At 29.6% G+C, this 21431-nt stretch overlaps 1 protein-coding gene across 1 annotated transcript; it reads right to left on the minus strand.

Moving 5' to 3' along the window:
• Positions 1–627: 627 nt before the first annotated feature.
• Positions 628–1624, minus strand: LOC122295514. Its single transcript, XM_043104553.1, has one exon. The coding sequence runs from the start codon at positions 1467–1469 to the stop codon at positions 777–779; it is 693 nt and encodes a 230-aa protein (XP_042960487.1). The 5' UTR covers positions 1470–1624; the 3' UTR covers positions 628–776.
• Between the last annotated feature and the right edge of the window lie 19807 nt (positions 1625–21431).

Consider the following 21431-nt stretch of genomic DNA (forward strand, 5'->3'; position numbering starts at 1 on the left):
GAAATTAATTTTTTAATAATAAATTTCAAACATTTCTAAATAAAATATACAACGCTTGCATATTTAACGACTATATACAATACTACTCATAACTAATTAATATATGTTACTACTAGGTTATTATTGCATTATAATTTTAATATTTTAACCGAAAATTATAAATTTTATTTAAAATCCATCATATCAAGATAATTGGCTATAAAAAATCACAACGCCTAAAATTAAAATGAGTTTCTGCTGGGCTACTGAGATTTTTAAGATAAAAATTTTAAATTTTAAAATTAAATATTAAAATATTATATTTTAATATTATTATTGTATTAAAATTTGAAAAAATTGAATTATTTATTATATTTTATATGAGGATTTGAAAAAATTATAATGATGAGATAAGAATTTTATATTTGAGATGAGAATTTCTTGTGACTAAACAATACCTTATTACCTACAAACAAAATCACATATTAATCTGTATATCAATATTGATTACTTTATATTCAAAATTTAAATTAACACTGTTTTTAATAAAATTTATTTTTTGATCAATCACAATAAATTAATACGCATATTAATATTATTGTAACTATATTTTTTCAATTAATATTAATGAGAGTCGACTGCTAGAAGTTTCAAAAGTCAGGCCTACTTTACATTTTTTTTTTTTTTCCCCTGTATCCGAATTTACAATCTAGTGTATCAACAGTCAAGTATTTGCACGAAACGTCACGGGTCCAAACAAAACCCCGGTAGCCGAAACGTTTGAAACAAGCATTGAGCTACTCGGGCAAATACAAAAATTCCGAGTTATCGGCCGGTTCAAAACTCCTATCTGTATAATCAAACAACCCTCCTAACGCCACAAATTCGCCACTAGTATCGTCGGTATTGTTGTAAGGGTCGAAACCGACACCGAACTCGAACGTGTCGTAATTCGGTATCTCGCTCTCGAACCCTAACAATCCAGTCCATCCAGTGGCGCCCGAAGAACTAGTCTCGAAATCAACGGCCTCGATCTTTGTTTCCTCTTTGGGGGATATTGTTGGCGGGAGACCGAGTTCGTCGTCGGAGGCTTCAAGAAGGTAACCGAGTTCCAGCTGAGAGTCGCCGGAGTCAGATGTTTGGTCGAGAACTACCGGTGCTAGCTCCGGAGCCGCAACAAGTATCTCTTCTTCGAAGCTTCTGATCACCGATTCAAGCCCCTGGATCTCCGGGTCCGGGTCACGTTCCGTTACCGTGTCCTCATCCAGGATATGGAGTAGGTCGTCCTGGATCCGCTGCACCTCGGGAGACTCCAACGGCAATTCATTCGAGTCGACTCGTACAAGAGTCGAATCACCCGAGTCATCGGTGGAATTCTCTAAATCCACTCGCAAACGCTTCGGGTCGGGCGAGTTAATACCGCAAGACCCCGAGTTATCTCGGGAGTCATCCCGAAGTCGCTTCCTTATGTTGTCGGTACATTCCTCCATTGTCGAGCACCTTCCTCAGTTTCAAAAAAAGTACGAACGATCACGAAGAGAGGAAAGAGATTTTGCGGAAAGTTGAAAATTACAAGGCGGGAGGTTTAGTGGGGATTTTCCTTTTGAGGAGAGAGAGAGAAGGATTAATCAGTGTTTGGATGCGAGAGAAAAGGAAAACGGCAAGAGGGTATATATAGCGGTGACATAAGGATCGGTACTTTGCTTTTTTTTCCATTTTTCTGACTTTTTCCAATTTTATTCTGTGGGGGAAATTTATTATTATTTATTGTTATTATTATATTTTCTGAGTCAAAATTACTATATTTAATTCGATTCCTTTTAAATTTCAGTTTTTATTATTATTTCTATTTTCCAAATCCACGATCTGGTCCCACCGACTTAGACGATTTCATGTGGTCGCGATTGTTCGGAAAATTGGACTGACTCCTCATTGGTGGAGCGGTCTTGATGGCGTTTTTGCCTTGCTGTCTTTTTTAAAAAATAATTCAAAATGATAAAAAAAAATAATAGTAAATAAGAAATCTTTCAAATTTTAAATAATTGCAAAAAAAAAAAAAAGGTAATATTTATGGCATAATTTTGAAGATTTTTATCTTAATTCTCGTTTGTAATTGAAACCATTTCGTCTCATCTTATTATATCATTATAATTTTTTAAAATTTTTATATATAAAATATAATAAATTATTCAAATTTTTTTAAAATTTTAATTCAACGTTTATCTCATTTCTAAATTCAAATCAGTTATTAATAAAAATAATTTTTCATATATTTTAATAATTTGACTATGTACAACGGTAATCTGGATAAGGTAGATTTTTCAGTTTTAATTTTGGTTTGATGGATTCTTCTATTTTAGGCTTATTATAGTCTTTAAATCTTGTGAATCTCAGGTTCCTCCTCTAACAGTTCAATTTGATTTTTCAAGTCGAACTATTTTTTACTTAAAAGATGTAGGGGTGAGATTTTCATGGGATTCTTTTCTTTTTATTTTATACTAATTGAAGGATAAAAAATTAAAATTTTTTTTTTAAAAAAAACAGCAAAATTGAAGAATTCTATTTGATTATTTTGGAATAGCGTATAAATTATTTTTGAAATAATGCAATTATTATTTCTAGGCTACCTTGAAAAAGTTGAGTAAATGTGAAATTTATTTTTAAAAAATTAATTTTTTTAATGTGAAATCTTACTCATTTTTTTTTTTTAAAAAGTGCACATTATTTACGCAAATCATTACTGTATCTTGACGTGATATATTGAATTATAAATTTTTTTATATAAAATAAATTTAAGATATTATAACAATTTCTATCAATTTAAAATTTTAATTTTATGATATTTTTTAGGGATAAAAGTATTGTTTTTTATTATATTTATTGTTTGATATATATACCTATCTTAGACTTGGCTATACCAATCCATGTCACATCCTTAAATGGTATGCCAGTTTCCATAAGCTTTGTTATATTAACGGATAGATATCACCTCAATTGCAGCATAATTCACACAAATTTGACTTTTTAAGAATTTGCTAGACTATGTCAAATTATTGTCTATGTCATTTAGTATTAAGAAATCAAGACGATTGCTCTAGAGAATTAGAGAAGGAGAAAGGGGTTTTTGTTTGTACATTTACTCATTTTTTCTATATACACAATTAACGTACGTGAGACTTTTATTTTATTTAGATCTGATTTGATTATCAAGATGATACGAGACTTTTTTAAACTTTTACCTAAAATATAATAAATATTTTAAATATTTTAAATTTAAAATAAAAATTATATTTTAATAATATTTTATTTAATTTTTAATTTTAATCTTATCTCATCTCCATAACTAAACGAGTCCTAAAAACTTATTATCTGTAAGTAGAGAAAAGTTAATTAACAGTTTGTAACTTTCAATCCATTTAGAAACTCCAATGAGTTTTATAAAATTTATTTTTATGTAAAATTTATAAAAAAAAAATTAAAAGTATATTTAACAGTTGATACATTCTATTTCTATTTTCAAATTATCTATTGTGTTGCTTTTAATATATTCCATTTATTAGTTAAAAATATATTTTAAATCTTACATGTAAAAAATTATATTATTAAATAATAATAATTAAAAGTAAAAAATAAAAATTATTATTATTTTTATTTTTATAATTGACAGGCTAATATGAATTAAGAAGGTTCTAGGTTTCAACTTTTCCGAATCTCAAAAAGGTGGGGAGAAGAAAACTGGTACTTGAGTACATGAACCTTAACACGGCATCCGTGTCGTGTCAGCCGTTAACGTGCCCCACTTCTCAGCTAAATCCGCGGTCTTGTATGCCTTTTCCACGAGTTGAAAACGTACCAGACGCCGTCAATCCCCTTCCCACCATACCTGACCTTTCAAATATGCATGGTAAGCATGGTCATGCAAGTCGGGCCTTTGAGAAGGCTAGACTTGACATTAGAATCCACATGTTGGCCGGTTGGACGGTCATAAAATGATAAGAAGTATATCTTATTTTTTTTAAAAGATAAGATGAGATAGGATTAGTTAAGATAAAAATTAAAAATTAAATAAAAATATTTTTTAATATTATTTTTTATTTTAAAATTTAAAAAATTAAATTGTTTATTTTATTTTCTATAAAAATTTGAAAAAATAATAATAATTAAATGTGATGATATAAAAGGTTATGTTACAATTCTATTCATCATCTCTATATTATATAGCACATATATTTTTATTTTTTATTTTTTTTTTTTATTAAATATATAATGTACATATATGGATAATTAGTAGAAAAATTCTTTCAGTTTAATTATAATAAAATAATAAAAAATCAAGTGTAGTGTTGTATAGTAATGATGAGTAAGTATTCTATTCATATAAATATCATGACATTTTATGATAAAAAGTTTTTCTACTCATCATTTTATATTATAAACTATTAAAGAAAAAAAAATAGAAGGATAAAAAATAAAAGGAGTTTTGCTACATACAAACAAAATCGAATACTAATCTGCGTACTAATATTGATTACTTCATATTCAAAATTTAAATTAATATTGTTTTCAATAAAATTTACTTTTTGACCAATCTTGTTAGATTAGTGCACATATTAGTATGCACTTGTGCTTGTAATTAGATTTTTCCATATTGAATAATGCAAGTCCCATCGCTGGGCTTCCGTTGGATTTTTTTTTTTTTTTGTTATTAAGAAAATATTTTTTAATGATATAAATTTTTTAAAAATATTTAAAAGTGTTAAAAAATACATATAAAAAATTAAAATAAATAAATACTTCAAATTATATTAACGGGGGCCCAACGAAAGCTTTAGCAGTGGCACCGTGGGAGTAGTACCACCCTTTTAATATTCAACAATATTACATACAGTCGTGGAATTGCAAACGTCGCGCAATCGCTTTGAAAAAGAGTAGGGTCCACGATTAAAAAGTTAGTTTTTTTTCATATGGGTCTCATATTAATTCTTTTTTTCAAAGCGATTGCACACCGCTTGCACAACCACAACTGCAAATATCATTTCTCTTTAATATTTGGTTGAGCTTTCGCCCTTTCGCCTATAGGCTGGTTGCAATTACACCAAGATCTAAAATTTAGAAAAATAAATAATTGACCGTTTAAATCATTTGAATAATATTATATATTGCAAAACTCGTGTGCTCTTCATTTTATATTTTATCAATTTTAATCATATATGTTTTGAGTGACTATTTATTAATATAAAGCCAGTAAGCTAGCTTATTGTATACTAATGTAATTTATATTTAATGGAGTACTGCAGGAAGTAATCTAGATTGGACAAGCTTCCTATATATGCTAAAAAATAAAAATAAAAATAAAAAAGCGAAACCATTATAAAATAAATAAATATTTTCCCCGGATTATTCTTTTTTTTTAATAAAGAATATGCATTTTAAAATTATATAAATTATTTTTCTACTCGCAATGATGGATATATGGTTCGATTCAATTTAGAGATGAAATGATACGATTTTAAATGAAATTTAAATTAAATATTATTAAAAGATTATTTTTTAATATTATTATTATTTTAGAATTTGAAATAATTAAATTGAGATTTTAAAAAGTTAAATGATTAATTATATATTATATGAAAATTTTAAAAAATTGTAATGTTAAGATAAGATTAAATGAGATGAGATCAATCAATTCCTGAATCCTAACGAGCCCATAGCTATGTACAAAAAGTATGATGAACTATTAAAATATTATTTTTATATTTTAAAATTATAAACAATATATCTATTTTTTATAAAAATTAAAAATAATTTTAAGATTTGTAAATATGGCATTTTTTAAAAAAATTATTAAAACAATAATTTTTAATATAAATTTTATATTTATCTATTTATTTTTTAAATGGTAAAATAGTATAATTACAAATAATTTCACTAATATATAATATAAAAATTAGGATGGAGTAATTGCAAAACAAGCTTATCTACGATGTGAACCCGCCGACCCTATCTCACAACCCACTTGGCGCAGCCGCTAGCTCGAAGAGGCGCCGACATCGGGACAAGATTGTATTAAATTTAGAGAGTTTTTTTTAAGCGGAAAACGAGAAGCCGAAATCTAGGACATAGGCGGCAGAGTCAGCTTATGCAGCTTCGGTGCATGCAAGACGCCACCTCACCTCTTTGTCCTGTCACGTGGCAAGGCCAGCAGTTACTTAGTAGAATCAACCGTCCGTTTTTGAAATCAAATAATATTATATTAAATTAAAAGAAAGATCTACGGAGATCGGTTGTTTCGGTAAGCAATTAAATGCGAGAGCTGAAACGTGTCATGCGGTGGCGATGGAAAAGGGGTCATGTGTAGTGCAGGTGTTGTTATTTAATTGGCTCCTCACTTGTCAGTCACATTTCAAATCGATCAGATCTTGAAATCTTATCAAATTTTAAAATATTAGAACAATAATATATTGGCTCACATTTTTCATTCTTTTTTTAAATAATTCAGGAAACTCATAGGCTCTATAATTATAAATATTATATTTTTAATCAAATATATAAGTATTATGTCCTAAAATTATAATTTTTTAAAAAAATTTAAAAAATTTTCATAAGTACACATTAAATAATTTAATATAAAATTTTTTTAATTCGATGACTTCTAGAAATTATGATATGTATGTAATATAATTCAAACCTTACATCTAAATGATGCATGTCACCAAAATCAAGTCTTTTACCACTTGAATCAATATGTTAGATTTGGTTTAATTATACAGTTCAAATTATCTTATTTTATATAAATATTTTAATTTTTTCAAATTTTAACATAAAATATAATAAATAATTTTATTTTTTAAAATATTAAAATGAAATTTATATTTAAAAAATTATATTTTAATAATATTTTATTTAATTTTTAACTTTTATCTCATCTTATCTTTATAACCAAACGATTTGCATATTTTTCACCTATCATTCGAGCAAGATACATATAATCTCGCTGTCTAGATCTGTACAAAAGTTATTCTTCATCTCCGGGTTTGAATTTTGGAGGTATTTTCTTGGCTGAGTCTCTTTGTTCGTAATCAGACAAATTAATAAGATTTAGTGGAAAGAAATGATGATTATTATTGCTCTTGTTGTATTTTCTTGTTTGTTTGTTGTTGTTTTGTTATTTTCGCATCATGAGCTATCTATTTGATTCTTGATCTCCACCATCGTCAATATATAAGAATTTTCACTTAGAATTTTGTAAGAAAATTCTCATAAAAGATATTCTTCATGCATGCATTCATGCATGCTTTTTAACTTTTTCTTTTCTTGGAAAATTCTTTCGAAGAAGGCAAGGAATAAGGTTTTAAATACGATTACTTTCAAATGTCCAATATGAGCAAGACTACTTAATTCTTTTCTGAGATGGTAAGTGGTAGCCTTTTAGGATATAGACACTTTCAAATTTCCAATACTTAGAAATTTTTCACATTTTATATGATTTGCTTTGCTTTCAAGGAATCATATCGCACTTTCAAAAAATACCAAACACAAGAAAAAAGGCCTGCGCGCCAACAATAGACCATGCACCAGCCAACCTACCAGAGCGTTGATGTGATACATTTTAAATTGAAGATCATAAAATTTAAAATAAAAAATTATATTACTTTATTATATTTTAGAAAATTATTTGTTTAGAGATTTGTCTAAATTAATTAAAGCTAATCATGAATAGGTTGCCGGCAGTATTATAAGCACTTGATCGGTTGCTTACATCATGGGTTAATGGTATGCCACTAGACAATTACTTTGTGCAAGAAAAGTCTCCTCTTTAACTTTTTAATAAAGAACTTAAAAAAAAAAAAAAAAAAAAAAAAAAAAAAGGCAAGTTGCTAGAATAAGGAACGTTAGTTTATAGTTGAGAGGTGCTACATTTATTAAAAAAAATTATATAAAAATAATCTAATAAATTGATATAGTTTTATATAATTCGTTAGATCTATTTTATATTAAAAATAATTTTATAATCTAACGAATGACATTAATCTACATCAATTTGTATAATTATTTTGTGACTAAAATATCTTTCTATAACTATATATGGGCAAAATTAGATAATCTTTTTAATAGGATATGTTAAACTAAACTAAAAGGTTTCTCTTTTAAGTTTTTATTCAAATTTGAAGGCTTCTCAATAAATATTGTAAGACTTACTTTATATATTTATTTTTTAAAATTATTTTTTCTTTCATTGAAATCTTTACTTTAAGTAAAGTATTATCTCTGATATGGTTTGTCTGCAGAGAGTTATAAATGTTAGGACCATACTAATCATAAAAGAATTTGTGTACTGGTGGAGTCTCAACCGTGAGTAGTTGGCTTGTAATCTATAATTTTTCATGTATATATCATGTCGCAGCTATAATTTCGCTTTTACAAATAAATAAAATCTATTTCCCATTAATAAAAATAAAAGAATGCCCAACTTGATTATTGGCGAAGAGGGAATTCTCTTCATGGCGAGATATCTTGATCTTATCAAACCTCTTGAAATACGTCGAGGTCACTCATAAATTGGAGCATTTATTTAATTTATTTACATCTTGCATTATTGGTAGACGGCTAAAACAGGCTATTGGGGTCAATCAATTCAAAAGATTAATTAGAAATTAATTAAATAAACTTTATCATGATCATATTCTAACACAATGTTTGAAAGAGAAGCTCTTGATCTTGACAAATTTACCCTTGAGATCGAAAAGCAGAAATTTATATTATTTCTTCCGATATTGAGAGCAGTATTTTCTCTTACAAATTGATTGTCTTCAAGCAATTAGTTGTTGAATTTGTCAATTTGGAGACTACTCTATAATTCCACTGTTTAAAAACGGGTCAAATTAGCTGTTGAATATATATACTTTGCCTTAATAAATTAACAAAGGCCGAAGTTCAAATACATTACGGACGTGGAGCCAGTTAATCAGATAAGTATAATGTTAGATACAATCATTAGTTGTGTAAGCACTGTACATTTCTTTTAAAAAATAGTGAATTCAACATTAAAAAAATTAAATTTTTTTCATACAGGTTTCATATTTGCTCATTTTTTTTAAAGAGTGCGCGTCGTTCTCACATTCTATAACTGTAAATATCAATTTTCATATGAAAATATCTATATTTTAGATTTTTTTTTTATTTTATTTTATAACTACTTTGAGTCTCATAGTAAGCGCATGTAAGCAGCGTAACAAAGTTTAAAACATTTTTATTTTACTTTATTTTTTGTGGTGGTTAGAACTTAGAAGCAATCACATGATGGAAGTTTTTGATAAGAATATGTTGAAGAATAGGTAAATATTATACAACTTGACAAGATGCGAGGAATAAAACCCAAGAGATTCCTAGCTATGTGCATGGTTGATTTGGCCTAACTTGATCAATTAATGTATCAATGTCATTGACGTGCACATGAGGGTTTGGATCTGAGATTTATTAGGAATTAATACAATGAAATGAATGAGAACCTTCAAAGAGACAGATGTCCTACCTCGATCGAATTAAAGAAAAATTCAAAGATCATGTCCAGTTGGAAAACATGATACAAAGGATAAATGCTTTAAGATCAAATTAAGCATAATTAGGGACCCGAAAATATCGCAATGACCTTGTATATTATGTCATCATGACACGTTTAAATTCAAAAGAAAACAAGCTAATTAAGCATGTATGGGAAGAAAGAATTTAAGATCATTTTAATACCATTAGAAGTTAATGGTATTGTTGTATACCATCCATCATTAATTGACATTTGATGGGTTCTGTTATGTCACTTGTGCATATGATTTACGTATTTTATTGATGTGATTGATCAAAACAGTTATTTTATATATATAAAAAAAAGTGACGGACCCAATTATATTAATGAAATGTGCAATGAACATATAAAAGTGACTACATATAAAAAATTTTATAATTAAAAGTTATTATTTTTGTTTCACTCGAACTCTTAAGGCTTGTTTGGATATTAGAATATCTCAGAATATCTATAGGATATTACCCGTGACAACTAAATAGACTTCCTGAAAGCTCATTTTATACCTTAAAATAAAAAAGAGTTTAATGAACGTGTAGTTTGGGGCTGTATTAATTTTCCAAGCAGTACTTTCCGAGAAAATCAAATGCATGCATGTGTAGGTGTACTAAGCAAAAAGACAGATTTCCAAATCACAAATAATTATATATGTAGAGTTTTGTTATTCATCAGTATTATATATGCACATACTACAGTTTTTTTTTTAATTTCTTAATTTTTTTTACTCTTCTTAAATTAATTAAACTCTTCTGCTCATCATCTATATATTATATATTTTATAAGAGACTAAAAAAAAATATAGTGTGTAGTACATAAAGATGATAAATAAATATATATATTATATGTATGTATATACTCTCAATATATACCATTTCACATGAAGAATTTGGGGACAGCTTGTTCTCGAAGAGCCATCGATGAGAAAATTTATATAATTTTTCAATGGAGTAGGCCATGCATGACTAGGGCTGCTGCAACGTCGTCCGCATATATATATATATATATATATATATATTGACGTGCTCATGTACTGTCTGTCTCCTATTCCCATGATATTGAAGTCTTTTAATTAAAAACTTGGCTTAACTCGTACGTCCGATTAGATAAGATTAGGACTACGTTGTCAGCATCAATCCAAACATTAAAAATGGATGTTTGTGGCTTGTCTTCATGCGCGTGCTCCCTTAAGATCTTTGCTACACCAAATCAACCGAAATTAATTTTTTTTTTAATTTTTTTAGAAAGGATGCATTATTGATGTCTTGTGGCCAACTTCGACTGGATTTGATCATAATTGTTGACAACTAGCACATGATAATATTATTATTATTTTCTAATCACATGATAATATTATTAGATTATACAGCTAGGCCTACCATTCATGCATGACCATGAAATGGCCCTTCTGCGTGTTCATATATGTAGGTCCTTTTCTCTTTTTTTCACCTCAATGGATTCCCAATACTTTGTCACCAAGATTAAGAAAGTGATTGTTCTCCTTACTCGGCTTTAACACGCATTTTGTCAATCAAGTTTCATAGAATATATCGTTTCACTTTTTTTTTTCTTTTCTCTTTTCACTTTTCTTTTCTTTTCTTTTCTTTATAGAACTAAGAATCACATCCCACTTCTCATCAAGATCACGGTTGTTGTTGGGTAACTTTCAAACACCCTCAAACCTATCTTTAGCAAAGGTATCAATTTAGGACTGTTTGGTTACATAAATAATTTTATCTAATTATTACAATTTTTTCAAACTTTCGTATAAAATAAAATAAACAATTTAATTTTTTTAATCTCAAAATGAAAATAATATTAAAAAACTATATTCTAACAATACTTTATTCACTTTTCATCTCATCGATTTTATCTTATTTGTGTAATTAAATGAGGTTTTAAAGTTTGGAGTAGTACTTGGCTTGAGTAGTGATCCCTCCTTTTGCTTTTCAGAGTGGGCTGCTAGAGAATTTTCATGAAATTTGAGTTCGAGGGGTGATTGTCGAAATTGATAATCAGAAAGTAATCTTGAGGGAATTTATGCTAGACTAATAAAGGGATCTAATAAAAGCAAAATTACAAGTTAATATAAGTTGATATGATCTGCCAGATTTACTTTATATTAAAATGAACTTTATAATATGATATATATAAAATTTCTTGGCAAATAAAGCATTTCTCTATAAACTAACACCTAATTTGCAATCACTCTTCAAAGTAGCAGATTCCAAATTTCTTGATAGCTTTTGAGGGTAAATGATGAAGTGATAACTAAGAGGTGATTGCAAATTAGGGGTAATTTGAAAGAGTTTATCACGTATCTTCCCATAATCTTTGATAATTCTTTGAAGAGTTGACTCACAGTTTTAAAAATTATCCTTGGATAGTAATGGTCGCCATTTTGAATATGAGAAGCATTAACAAATAGCTGTTTGATTGTGATTCCTATTCTTACCTATTTTATTTCCCGAAGTAGCAAAGAAATTCCCAATGCTGGAAAGATTATAAATTCGAAGAATTAGGCAAAAATTTAAGCATAAAGTAACACACTTTATGTTATTGAGTGGAGGAACTGACCTTAGTCGTTTCATAATCAAATGATAGATCACAAATATATTGGAAGCCTCATTAGCAAAGAATCAAAGCCAACTCTAAAGTCAATAATAATATATCTTACATGTAATTTTTTATGTGGAGAACCCAACAAATCAAGATGCCCTTCCATAGATACTTCCATATTTTTCTTAGAGTATTGATGATTTTTTTATTCTTGAACTTTCATCCACTCCTCTTGTAATATACATCACAAACTACAACAAGTTGCTATATATAATATCATAACCTATTGTTAGGTTTCAATGCACATTGTTAGGTTATGGTGAACTTTATGAATTAAGTAATGCTATTTACAATCTTAGGATATGAAAATCTCGAGCATTCCTATTGAAAAAAAAGTAGAGCTCACTATTAAAAAAATAATTTTTTTTAAACGGATACACAATTTGTCAAATTTTTAAAAATAAGTGTGCGCGACTTACAAACCGGCCCAAGTACTGGAAAAATTATTTTCCTTATAAATCAAATCTTCTAATTTCATTTTACCTTTAATTCAATTGAGGGAGAGTCACGAAATACCATTCTACACTATCACGCTTCTTGCAATATGGCGACTAGACTATTAAAATTGTTACTTAGCCCCTAATTTAATTTAAAAGATAAATGATATATATAATGTATTCACCAAGATACGAATGTTAAGATGGACAAAGAACCGATAACGTTAATCCATTTTAATGGTCGAATATTATATGAGGGGTAAATTGTAAAAGGAATGATAGTTTGTTGGGAGGAGATAAAGTGATGATTTTAATACCTTATCGTTATATTACAAATGAAATGATAATTCCAGAAGATAACGTTCGCTTTTCATTGATAATTTTTCTTCTAACGAGTGAGTTTTATCTTCTAATTTTTGGTCAAAATTTTTATATCTAGTCACTTTTCTGTACTCATTATGTACTCTATTAATATTAGTTATATTATTTTTTTAATATAAAATAATTATTTTGGCCGATCACATCCGTGAAGTACATAAAGAATACGTAAAAGTGACTATATATAACAGAATTTTTTTTGTCCCACCAAATATTATATTGTTTCTGCAAATCTTGATAAATCTCTCACCTTTTGTCTTTTTTTTTTTTCTTTACCCAGAAATTAAATTAATTGACATGACTTTATCACTCAGTAAAAAAGAAAATGAATAAAAAAAAGACACTTTATTCTGATAATTAAGTGCGAGGATTTGTTTATTCCATATTATTTGGAATGGGTATAAAGCGTTGGATTGGGTGTTTCTTTATTCACATTTTGTAGAAGTTGGACCACCTTGTCGTTCAGACGACATTCTAGAATGCCTCTTCCACTACAATGGGCTGGGCCATTACTTCTTTATCACAGTTCAATTCTCTTCGAATTTTGGAACCCTTCTTTCCGCATTGGACTTTTAAGAAATATTTTAAATTTTTGTTCTGATAATCATTCTAGTTTAAGTATTAGAATAAAATATTTCAATATTGATATATTTTAATGTACTATTTTGAGATTAATTATATATTATATATAAATATTTATATATATATAAACTAACAATTAATATAATAAATACATATATATATATATATATATCTATATATATGTAAGTGTGTATTATGTATATGTCTATAGAAAGAATTGAAGATTTATAGAATGAATATATGTTGAAAAAATCATAAACTTGAGTTAAGACACAAAAACAAAGAAAAATAATACAAGAATAGATAAATTATTAAAAATAATGATATTTAAAAAAATACAGAATGAGGAGACATATTTAAAGTTACAAAAAAAATCAAAATAATATAAATACATTTTCTATTCTAGAATTAATTAAATACCATATAAATTTAAAATTTATAAAAATATCATCTAAGTACAAAAAAATTACAAAAATAGTCTTAAACATAATGGGAACTGAAATGCCAATTCCGACCAAATTGGCCGAAACGGAACAAGGTGGTATAGTGTACCGGATAATATACCGAAACGAAAAATTCTAACTAGTACAAAACGGAATTTAAAACTATGTTTTTCAGAGTTTTGAGGTTTCATATTTCGCCCTAATTATGTACAACCAAGTTTTTGTGATTATTAAAGAACATTTTTCTTTTTAGCAAGCACTAAATCATCTGCATAATGCTTATTCTCTCCTTTTCCCTTTGGGAGCTTCAATAGGAAGGGGAATGTAATTGGTTGTTATTATGATTAAACTTCATTTTTTCTATCAGTTTAAACAAATCAGTTATTTCATTCATTAATTATTTCAAATCTGCAAACAAAGTTAAAAAAATATATATCTATATATATTGTCATAATAATGTAGTAAACCTTTTTTTGTTTTGTTTTTTAACCTAGGCTAAGTCAAAACACAAAATCATACATTGTTGACAATCCTAAATGACTAAACCATGCATAATAGAAAAGTGAATGTAGCGACTGTTATGATTATTATTGGACTTAGTTCTTTCTATTTGTTTAAACTTTTGAGATCAATTATTTAATGATTTTTTCAGAATTTGAACACGAATTAAATATACTTGAAAAGTAAAGTAGAAAAAAATTTGGTTTTTCACCTATTTTAGGTCAAAACACAATCATTTACATTGTGGGCAGGCACCGAAACACCCACATTATACTTTTCAGTAGAAAAGTCAATGTAGTGGTTCTTATTGTGATTGGACTTCATCTTTCTATCTATTTAAACTTTTAATAGCAATTATTCATCGTTTGTTCTAAACTTAAAAACAATTTTCACCGTCTATAGTTAAAGTTTCTTGGTTTTTACCCAAGCTAGGTCAAAACACGATCATTTATATTGTGGGCAAGCACTAAATCATGTAATCAAACCTTTCAATTTCGATCTATGTGCTACGAAAAGTGTAAAGTTTCCTAGAACATAGATTGCAACTATTATCCTTTACTGCTAGAGTTATAGTTTGGTGCATTATTTTTTAATCAAGTATTAAATTAAAATAAAGATAAAGGTGATGCCCTATACAAAAATTTGTTTTTACTAACTGTAGTGGACGAAGGGAGAGAGAATAAAGTACCAATTAAAATGGCAATGAATCAAAAATTAGAGCTCATGTTCCTTAGCTAAGCCACAGAGGGGACCGCCGAAAGTGATTTCAATTAATCCAACAAGTGGATTGAGTGACTATGGCTGTAAACCATAATCGGTAGAAAGCCACTTCAATTGAGTATTCTAGTGCATTTTGTAAGAGAACTCTATTTCAACTACCTCCATGTTCTCATTAAGAAAAACATGAATATAATGGGATAGTTAGAGATGGAAAATCATAATCATTGACAAAATCAATGTAGTGGGGATAGACGCATTTTGAAAATCTGATGCTAAAGACTGTAACTGTCGCGAGCGTAGTTGTTGGAGTCTCGAAATCAAAAGCGGTGCATAGAGCTCACATGTAGCTTTAGTGGCACACGAACCTCGCACGCTAATCGGATAGCATCATTTATTGATCCATGTTGTAGATCGACGCTTGGGGAGCATCGTGATAGTTCGGAGCGTGTATAGATTTGATGTATGGAAGGTTATAGATAAAAAATGATCTGATCTAGTAGCGAAAAAAAAAGGAAAAAAAAATAGAAAAGAAAAACTATGTAGCAAAGTGGAGAAGAATAGGAGATCAACAGTAAAAGGAGGTAGATCCCACTATCCAAAAAAAATTGAAGGTCTCTTGGATTTTTAGAGAGAAGAAAGAGCAATTTTTTTTTTTTTTTTTTTTTTGGAGAGGGGTTCACTCACTCATTCGTCAAAACTATAGTGCCTTTAACTTGCACCAAGGGTGTAAAAAAATAAAATTGAAAGGATCAATCAGACTGAATGGACTCTGTTGGATATAAAATGAATTAGGATTAAGCCAATTGGAAGTTTATTGCCAAAAATAAAAAGAAGAGATAAAGCCATGAATGACATATCAAAATGTGAAATTGACATTAAGCAAGCAAGACTTAGCTACACCAAAAACGAAAAAAAAAAAAAAAAGATAGACCTCTATAATAGAAAGGGATCTCCACAACTCAAGGCACTTCTCTAACTCTTCGATTCCTCTTTCTCTACAATTTTTTATAAAGAATAGACTTTCTTCAAACTCTCCTCAACTTTATGTTCATCATTGTATTAAGCCTTATGTGAGGTCATAAGAAACTATACAATGACCAAACATAATGGAGTTTACCCCTAAACTACTCGTAGAAGTAGATTTTTATGTTCAATAATGTAAATCTCCTTGTCCCTCTTTTTATTTTCATTTTATATGCTCTATTTATTGTTTGCTTCAACGTCAAAGTCGTCATCATGGGTGAATCAACCATTTTGTTCATGTAATAAAACAGGGGCACCTTTAGTGAGCTTGCCCCTGCAGCTTCCCATATTGGGATGCCAGGCATAACACCTGGCATTACTTTAAACATAATGCCAGGCGCTATGCTTGGAGTTATGAGCAAGTGATGATGGCTAGCCTTTAAGGCTAGCCAACTGTTGCCAATAGAGGACAACATTTAAATCAATCCTCCTTTCATAGATGGACAAGCATTCAAATTTTAGATACTCTCTTAAAAATATTCTTTCTGTAAAAAAAGCTTTTAGGTTGTAGGCATATTGAATATGTTTGTAGATAATCTACATAGCACACTCACACACCAAAAAGAGACGAACTCTGATCGAATAGAGGTTTGAACATTGAATTCACTCGTGGAACAACTAGACCAATCTTGTTATTCTTGCCCTTAGGCTTAAATGCCTTACGAAGCTAGATTCAGCCATATATGATGAATGCTTGGGCTTAGTAGCCTTTAGTTGCTCGGCCTCAAGTTCCAAATAACTTGACACGTCATTAAAAGTTTTGATATTCTCATTGTGCGTCAAATCCTGGCTCATTGTTTTCCAAGAATTGGGTTTGGACTTGTTGCTCATCAGTTAGATTGTTTCCTTCCACCTTGAGTTCGTGGATCAAGGATGACATTTCTCTAAAATGCTGCTTAATTGTATGTTCAATTAAGCAGCATTTCTCTAATCTGCTGCTTAATCTTGTAAGTATCAAACCTCATAGTCAATCCATGAAACCTCATGGCAAAAGTTCTCCAAACTAAACTTTGAATGCATGCCACATACTTTGAATATTGTTGTACTCATCGAACTCATCGATAAGATCATTGTACATGCTGCTTAAAATAGTTAAGCATGCTCATCGATCATATTTTAGCCAATTGTCAAAAGCCTCATAATCCTTTCTGTGTTGTTCTAAGTTCCTTTTTTCAGGCCCAGTTAGAAAGTGAGTTAAATTCTATAAGACCTCTTGCTTATTCAAGATATAATGGATCTTGTGATGCCACGTATCATAATTCTCTCAATCTAGTTTTTCACCTTTGTTTTAATAAAAATAGCACAAATAAGATATCATATGCACACCTAAAAAAAAAAAATCGCTTTAATTTAAGTTAAAAGAGAAAAGTAATTCAGACATATTGCAATAACTAAAATTTGATAGGCTTCCTAATCATATATTGCATCACAATGCCTAATTATTAACTTTCAACTTCATTTTCACTAAATTTAAATTGTATGGGAGACTAAAATCCAATTTAATTTCAATCATACACTGACTATTTATCACTTCCTAAAACAAATATTTGAAGGCCAAAACAAATAAATAATGTAACAAATTTAGTGATAAAATAATTTCAAAAATCACATGTATGAAGAAATAATTATGCCTAAAAACAAATTGATAAACAGATTCTTTTTCTTGACACAATTAGTAAATAAATAAAATAAGTGCCCCACCTACCGCTAAGGAAAACAACAGCCCAGTGGTGCACCTACTTGTTGGTTCCCACTAGGTCATGAGTTCAAAATACATGAATGACACTTGTTTTCCATATTTCAAAACAACCATACATCACTGATTAAGCTAGAAAAAAATTGGACCCAAGCCCCAGAGAATGAGCCTTGCCAATTTGGTCATATAAAATAGTTCAAAAACCTCTCGGATTGGGCAAAAAATAAGTCTATTAAAAAAAGAGAAATGATATTTACAGTCATAGAATATGCAAGTGCGGGAAGAACAAATCAAAACTAGATTGCTTCAACTATGGAAAGAAATGTCATTTCGTTCGTGATTGCACTGAGTTGAAGAATATACAATCTGATTATTATCTTTCTCTTTATGTAATAAGAGCACATAGCAAGAGATGAAATTAGATTTGTGGAGTATATCATCAAATTCCACCTGAGGGTCATGATATTAAGGTGAGAAATAGAGCTAGTGTAGAGGTTCTAAGAGTTGGGACCTACAAGCAAGACTTGCTAGACAAGTACCTTGTATTCCTCCACAATGCGTTATATACTCCTGGAATTTGATGAAATGTATTTTTCGTAGTTATCCTAATTAGACTTGATTTCCGCATTTGATTTTAAAACAATGGTATTTCCATATTTTTGGACATTTTTTTATGGTTCTACTGTTCGTTTCAGACAGTTTTATGATCATGGATTTAAATGATTTAAATGTGAATGAATTCATTGTTTTTTCCTACAACTAATAATTTAGATTTTTTTAAATTGTATGCTAGGCTTGCCCATACAGGACAAGAGAGGATGATTTGGTTAGCTAGAAAATGACTAATAAGCAATCTCGCTAAAGTTACACTGCCCACATGTAAACATTGTTTGATGGGAAAAGTAAAGAGGAAACTATTTGGAAAAGCAGCAATGGCATATTCTCCATTGCAATTAGTCCACATAGACATTTATGGCCCAATGAGTGTGAGAACAAGACACAAGGCTATCAATTCATTACATTTATAGATGATTTTTCACGATATTGTCATGTCTATTTGATCTCCCACAAGTTTGATGCATTGGACTAGTTTAAACAATACGTGAGCTTGGTTGAAAATCAATTAGACAAGAGTATAAAGACTCTATGAACTGACCATGGACATAAATATCTGTTTGAGCGATATAAAAGGTTTTGTGATGAAAAATGAATCAAAAGCAGTTGACGATGTGATATACGCTACAACAAAATGGTGTGACAAGGCAGAGATGTGGTTAGGTCAATGATGATACAAACAAACCTACTAGTACCATATTTGGGGGATACACTTTTTGCTGCACCTTACATCTTTAACCATGTGCCCTCTAAATCAATATCATTCACTCCATATGAACTTTGGATCGGTGAGAAACCTAACTTGAGTAACTTGCAGTCATGGGGTTTAACAAGTTTCTTTCACGATTCTTCTCATAAATATGGGAAGTTGGGCCTAGAGGAAATAAGTATATCTTTATTAGGTGTCTTGGCCAGTCTAAGAGATATGTATTGATCATTGAACAACAGTAAATGAAAGTGAGTCACAAGATGTGAGTTTCATCGAAAATAAATTTTTTATTAGAGGTGAAGTTGATAGCAGTTTGGAACTCCAAGAAACCATGGATTAAGATGAAGCCACTCCAAGCATCTGATTGAAAATGAGGAAATTTCTCAAGCCCTAAGGAACAGTGGGAGTAATTTGGCTACAAGTGACAACATAATACTTGTTGGTCGTCCACAATAGCTTCAACTATGTATGAGCTCACGTGGAAATGTTCCCGCCATCAATTTGAAATTGAAAGAGAAATATTCATAATGGGTCTTCAAGATGATGATGAGCCTAAGACCATCCAAGCGACTCTCTCATATTCTACAAAAGTTTATTGGATGAAAGCACTAAATGATAAAATAGAGTCTAAGATGACTAATTAGGTCTGGCATCTAGTAGACGTACCGCTAGATTGGAAGGCCATTGGAATAAAAAAGGGTGTAAAGATCAAATGCAAAGCGAACGGATCAAAAGAGAGGTACAAAGCTCATCTCATGGCTAAAGAATATTACTCAACAAGTGGGTATAGATTATGAGAAAACTTTTTCACATGTAGTAAAGTTGTCTCAGTTTGCTTTATTTTAGCCATAGTAGCATATTTGGATTTGAAACTCTATTAGATGGACACTAAGAAGGTTTTTCTCAGTGGGGAACTAGATGAATAAATCTATATGGATAACCTTGCTTTGTGGTCAAAGGTCAAGAGAGGAAAGTGTGGAAGTTCAAGCGATCTATATATGGCCTAAAGCAATCATCTAGACAGTTATATCTCCAATTCAATATATCTATTCGATCTCTCAAATAAGTTTACGATGATCATAAAATACCACTGCATTTATGTAAAACAGTCCAAAATGAGTTTCGTATTGTTGTCATTATATGTTGATGACATTGTGTTGGCTGAAAATGGCAAGTGGATGATTATCGCCACCAAGAAGAGTGCTTGTCCCTCAACTTTGAGATGAAGGACGTGGGTGAGGTAGAATATATTTTGCATATTAAGATCTATAGAGATTGTTCAAATAGATTTCTTTGTTTGTCTTAATAGACTTACTTAAAGAAGTCCTTAAATGCTTCTAAATGAGTAATTGTAAACCCATTGACACCCCTATTACTAAAAACGAAAGCTTATGCCAATAAGTGTGTCCTAAGACTCCAAGAGAAATGGAGAAGATGACCTGTATTCCTTATTTTAGCGCTGTTAGTAGCTTGATGTAATAATGTATATTCAATTAGATATATGCTATGCAATTAACTTAGTCAATAGATTCCAATCTAACCCCCAGCGGACACAATGTAAAGCAGTCAAAAGGATTTTGAGATATCTCAGGGGAACTGTAGACTATGTGTTGTGCTATCAAATTTTATATTTACAGCTAAAGGGTTATAACGATACAGATTGGAGTAGTGACCTAAATAAGTGCAAATCTACAATTGGGTATGTTTTCTTGCTAAACAATGGCGCAATTACATTAAGTAACAAAAAACAATCATACATAGCCTTTTCCACAATGAAGGCAAAATGCATAGCATGTTCAATAGTAGTTCAAGAGGCTGTTTGGTTGAGAAGGTTCGTTCAGTACCTAGATATTAGCACGAATAATTTTGATGGAGTGATGAGTTTTTGTGATAACATGACTGCTCTCACATAAACTAAGTACCCAAAGTATAATAGAAGAACAAAACATATCGATATATGATACCATTACATTAGAGACATGGTGGCACAAAAAGAAATTGTTTTGAAACATCTTTCTACGATCATATGGTTACTGATCCCCTGATAAATCTCATAGTAAAAGACTTTTTATAACTCACGTTAGAAGTTTAGGACTACGTAAACTATTTTTAAATTGACATAGTAGTGTAAACTTTCTTTTGAGATATTAGTGCA

Source organism: Carya illinoinensis, chromosome 15, assembly GCF_018687715.1.
Source record: "Carya illinoinensis cultivar Pawnee chromosome 15, C.illinoinensisPawnee_v1, whole genome shotgun sequence".
NCBI lineage: Eukaryota > Viridiplantae > Streptophyta > Magnoliopsida > Fagales > Juglandaceae > Carya > Carya illinoinensis.

Excerpts from the sequence above, each read along its gene's own strand:
- LOC122295514 (XM_043104553.1), bottom strand. The coding sequence starts at position 1,469 with ATGGAGGAATGTACCGACAACATAAGGAAGCGACTTCGGGATGACTCC.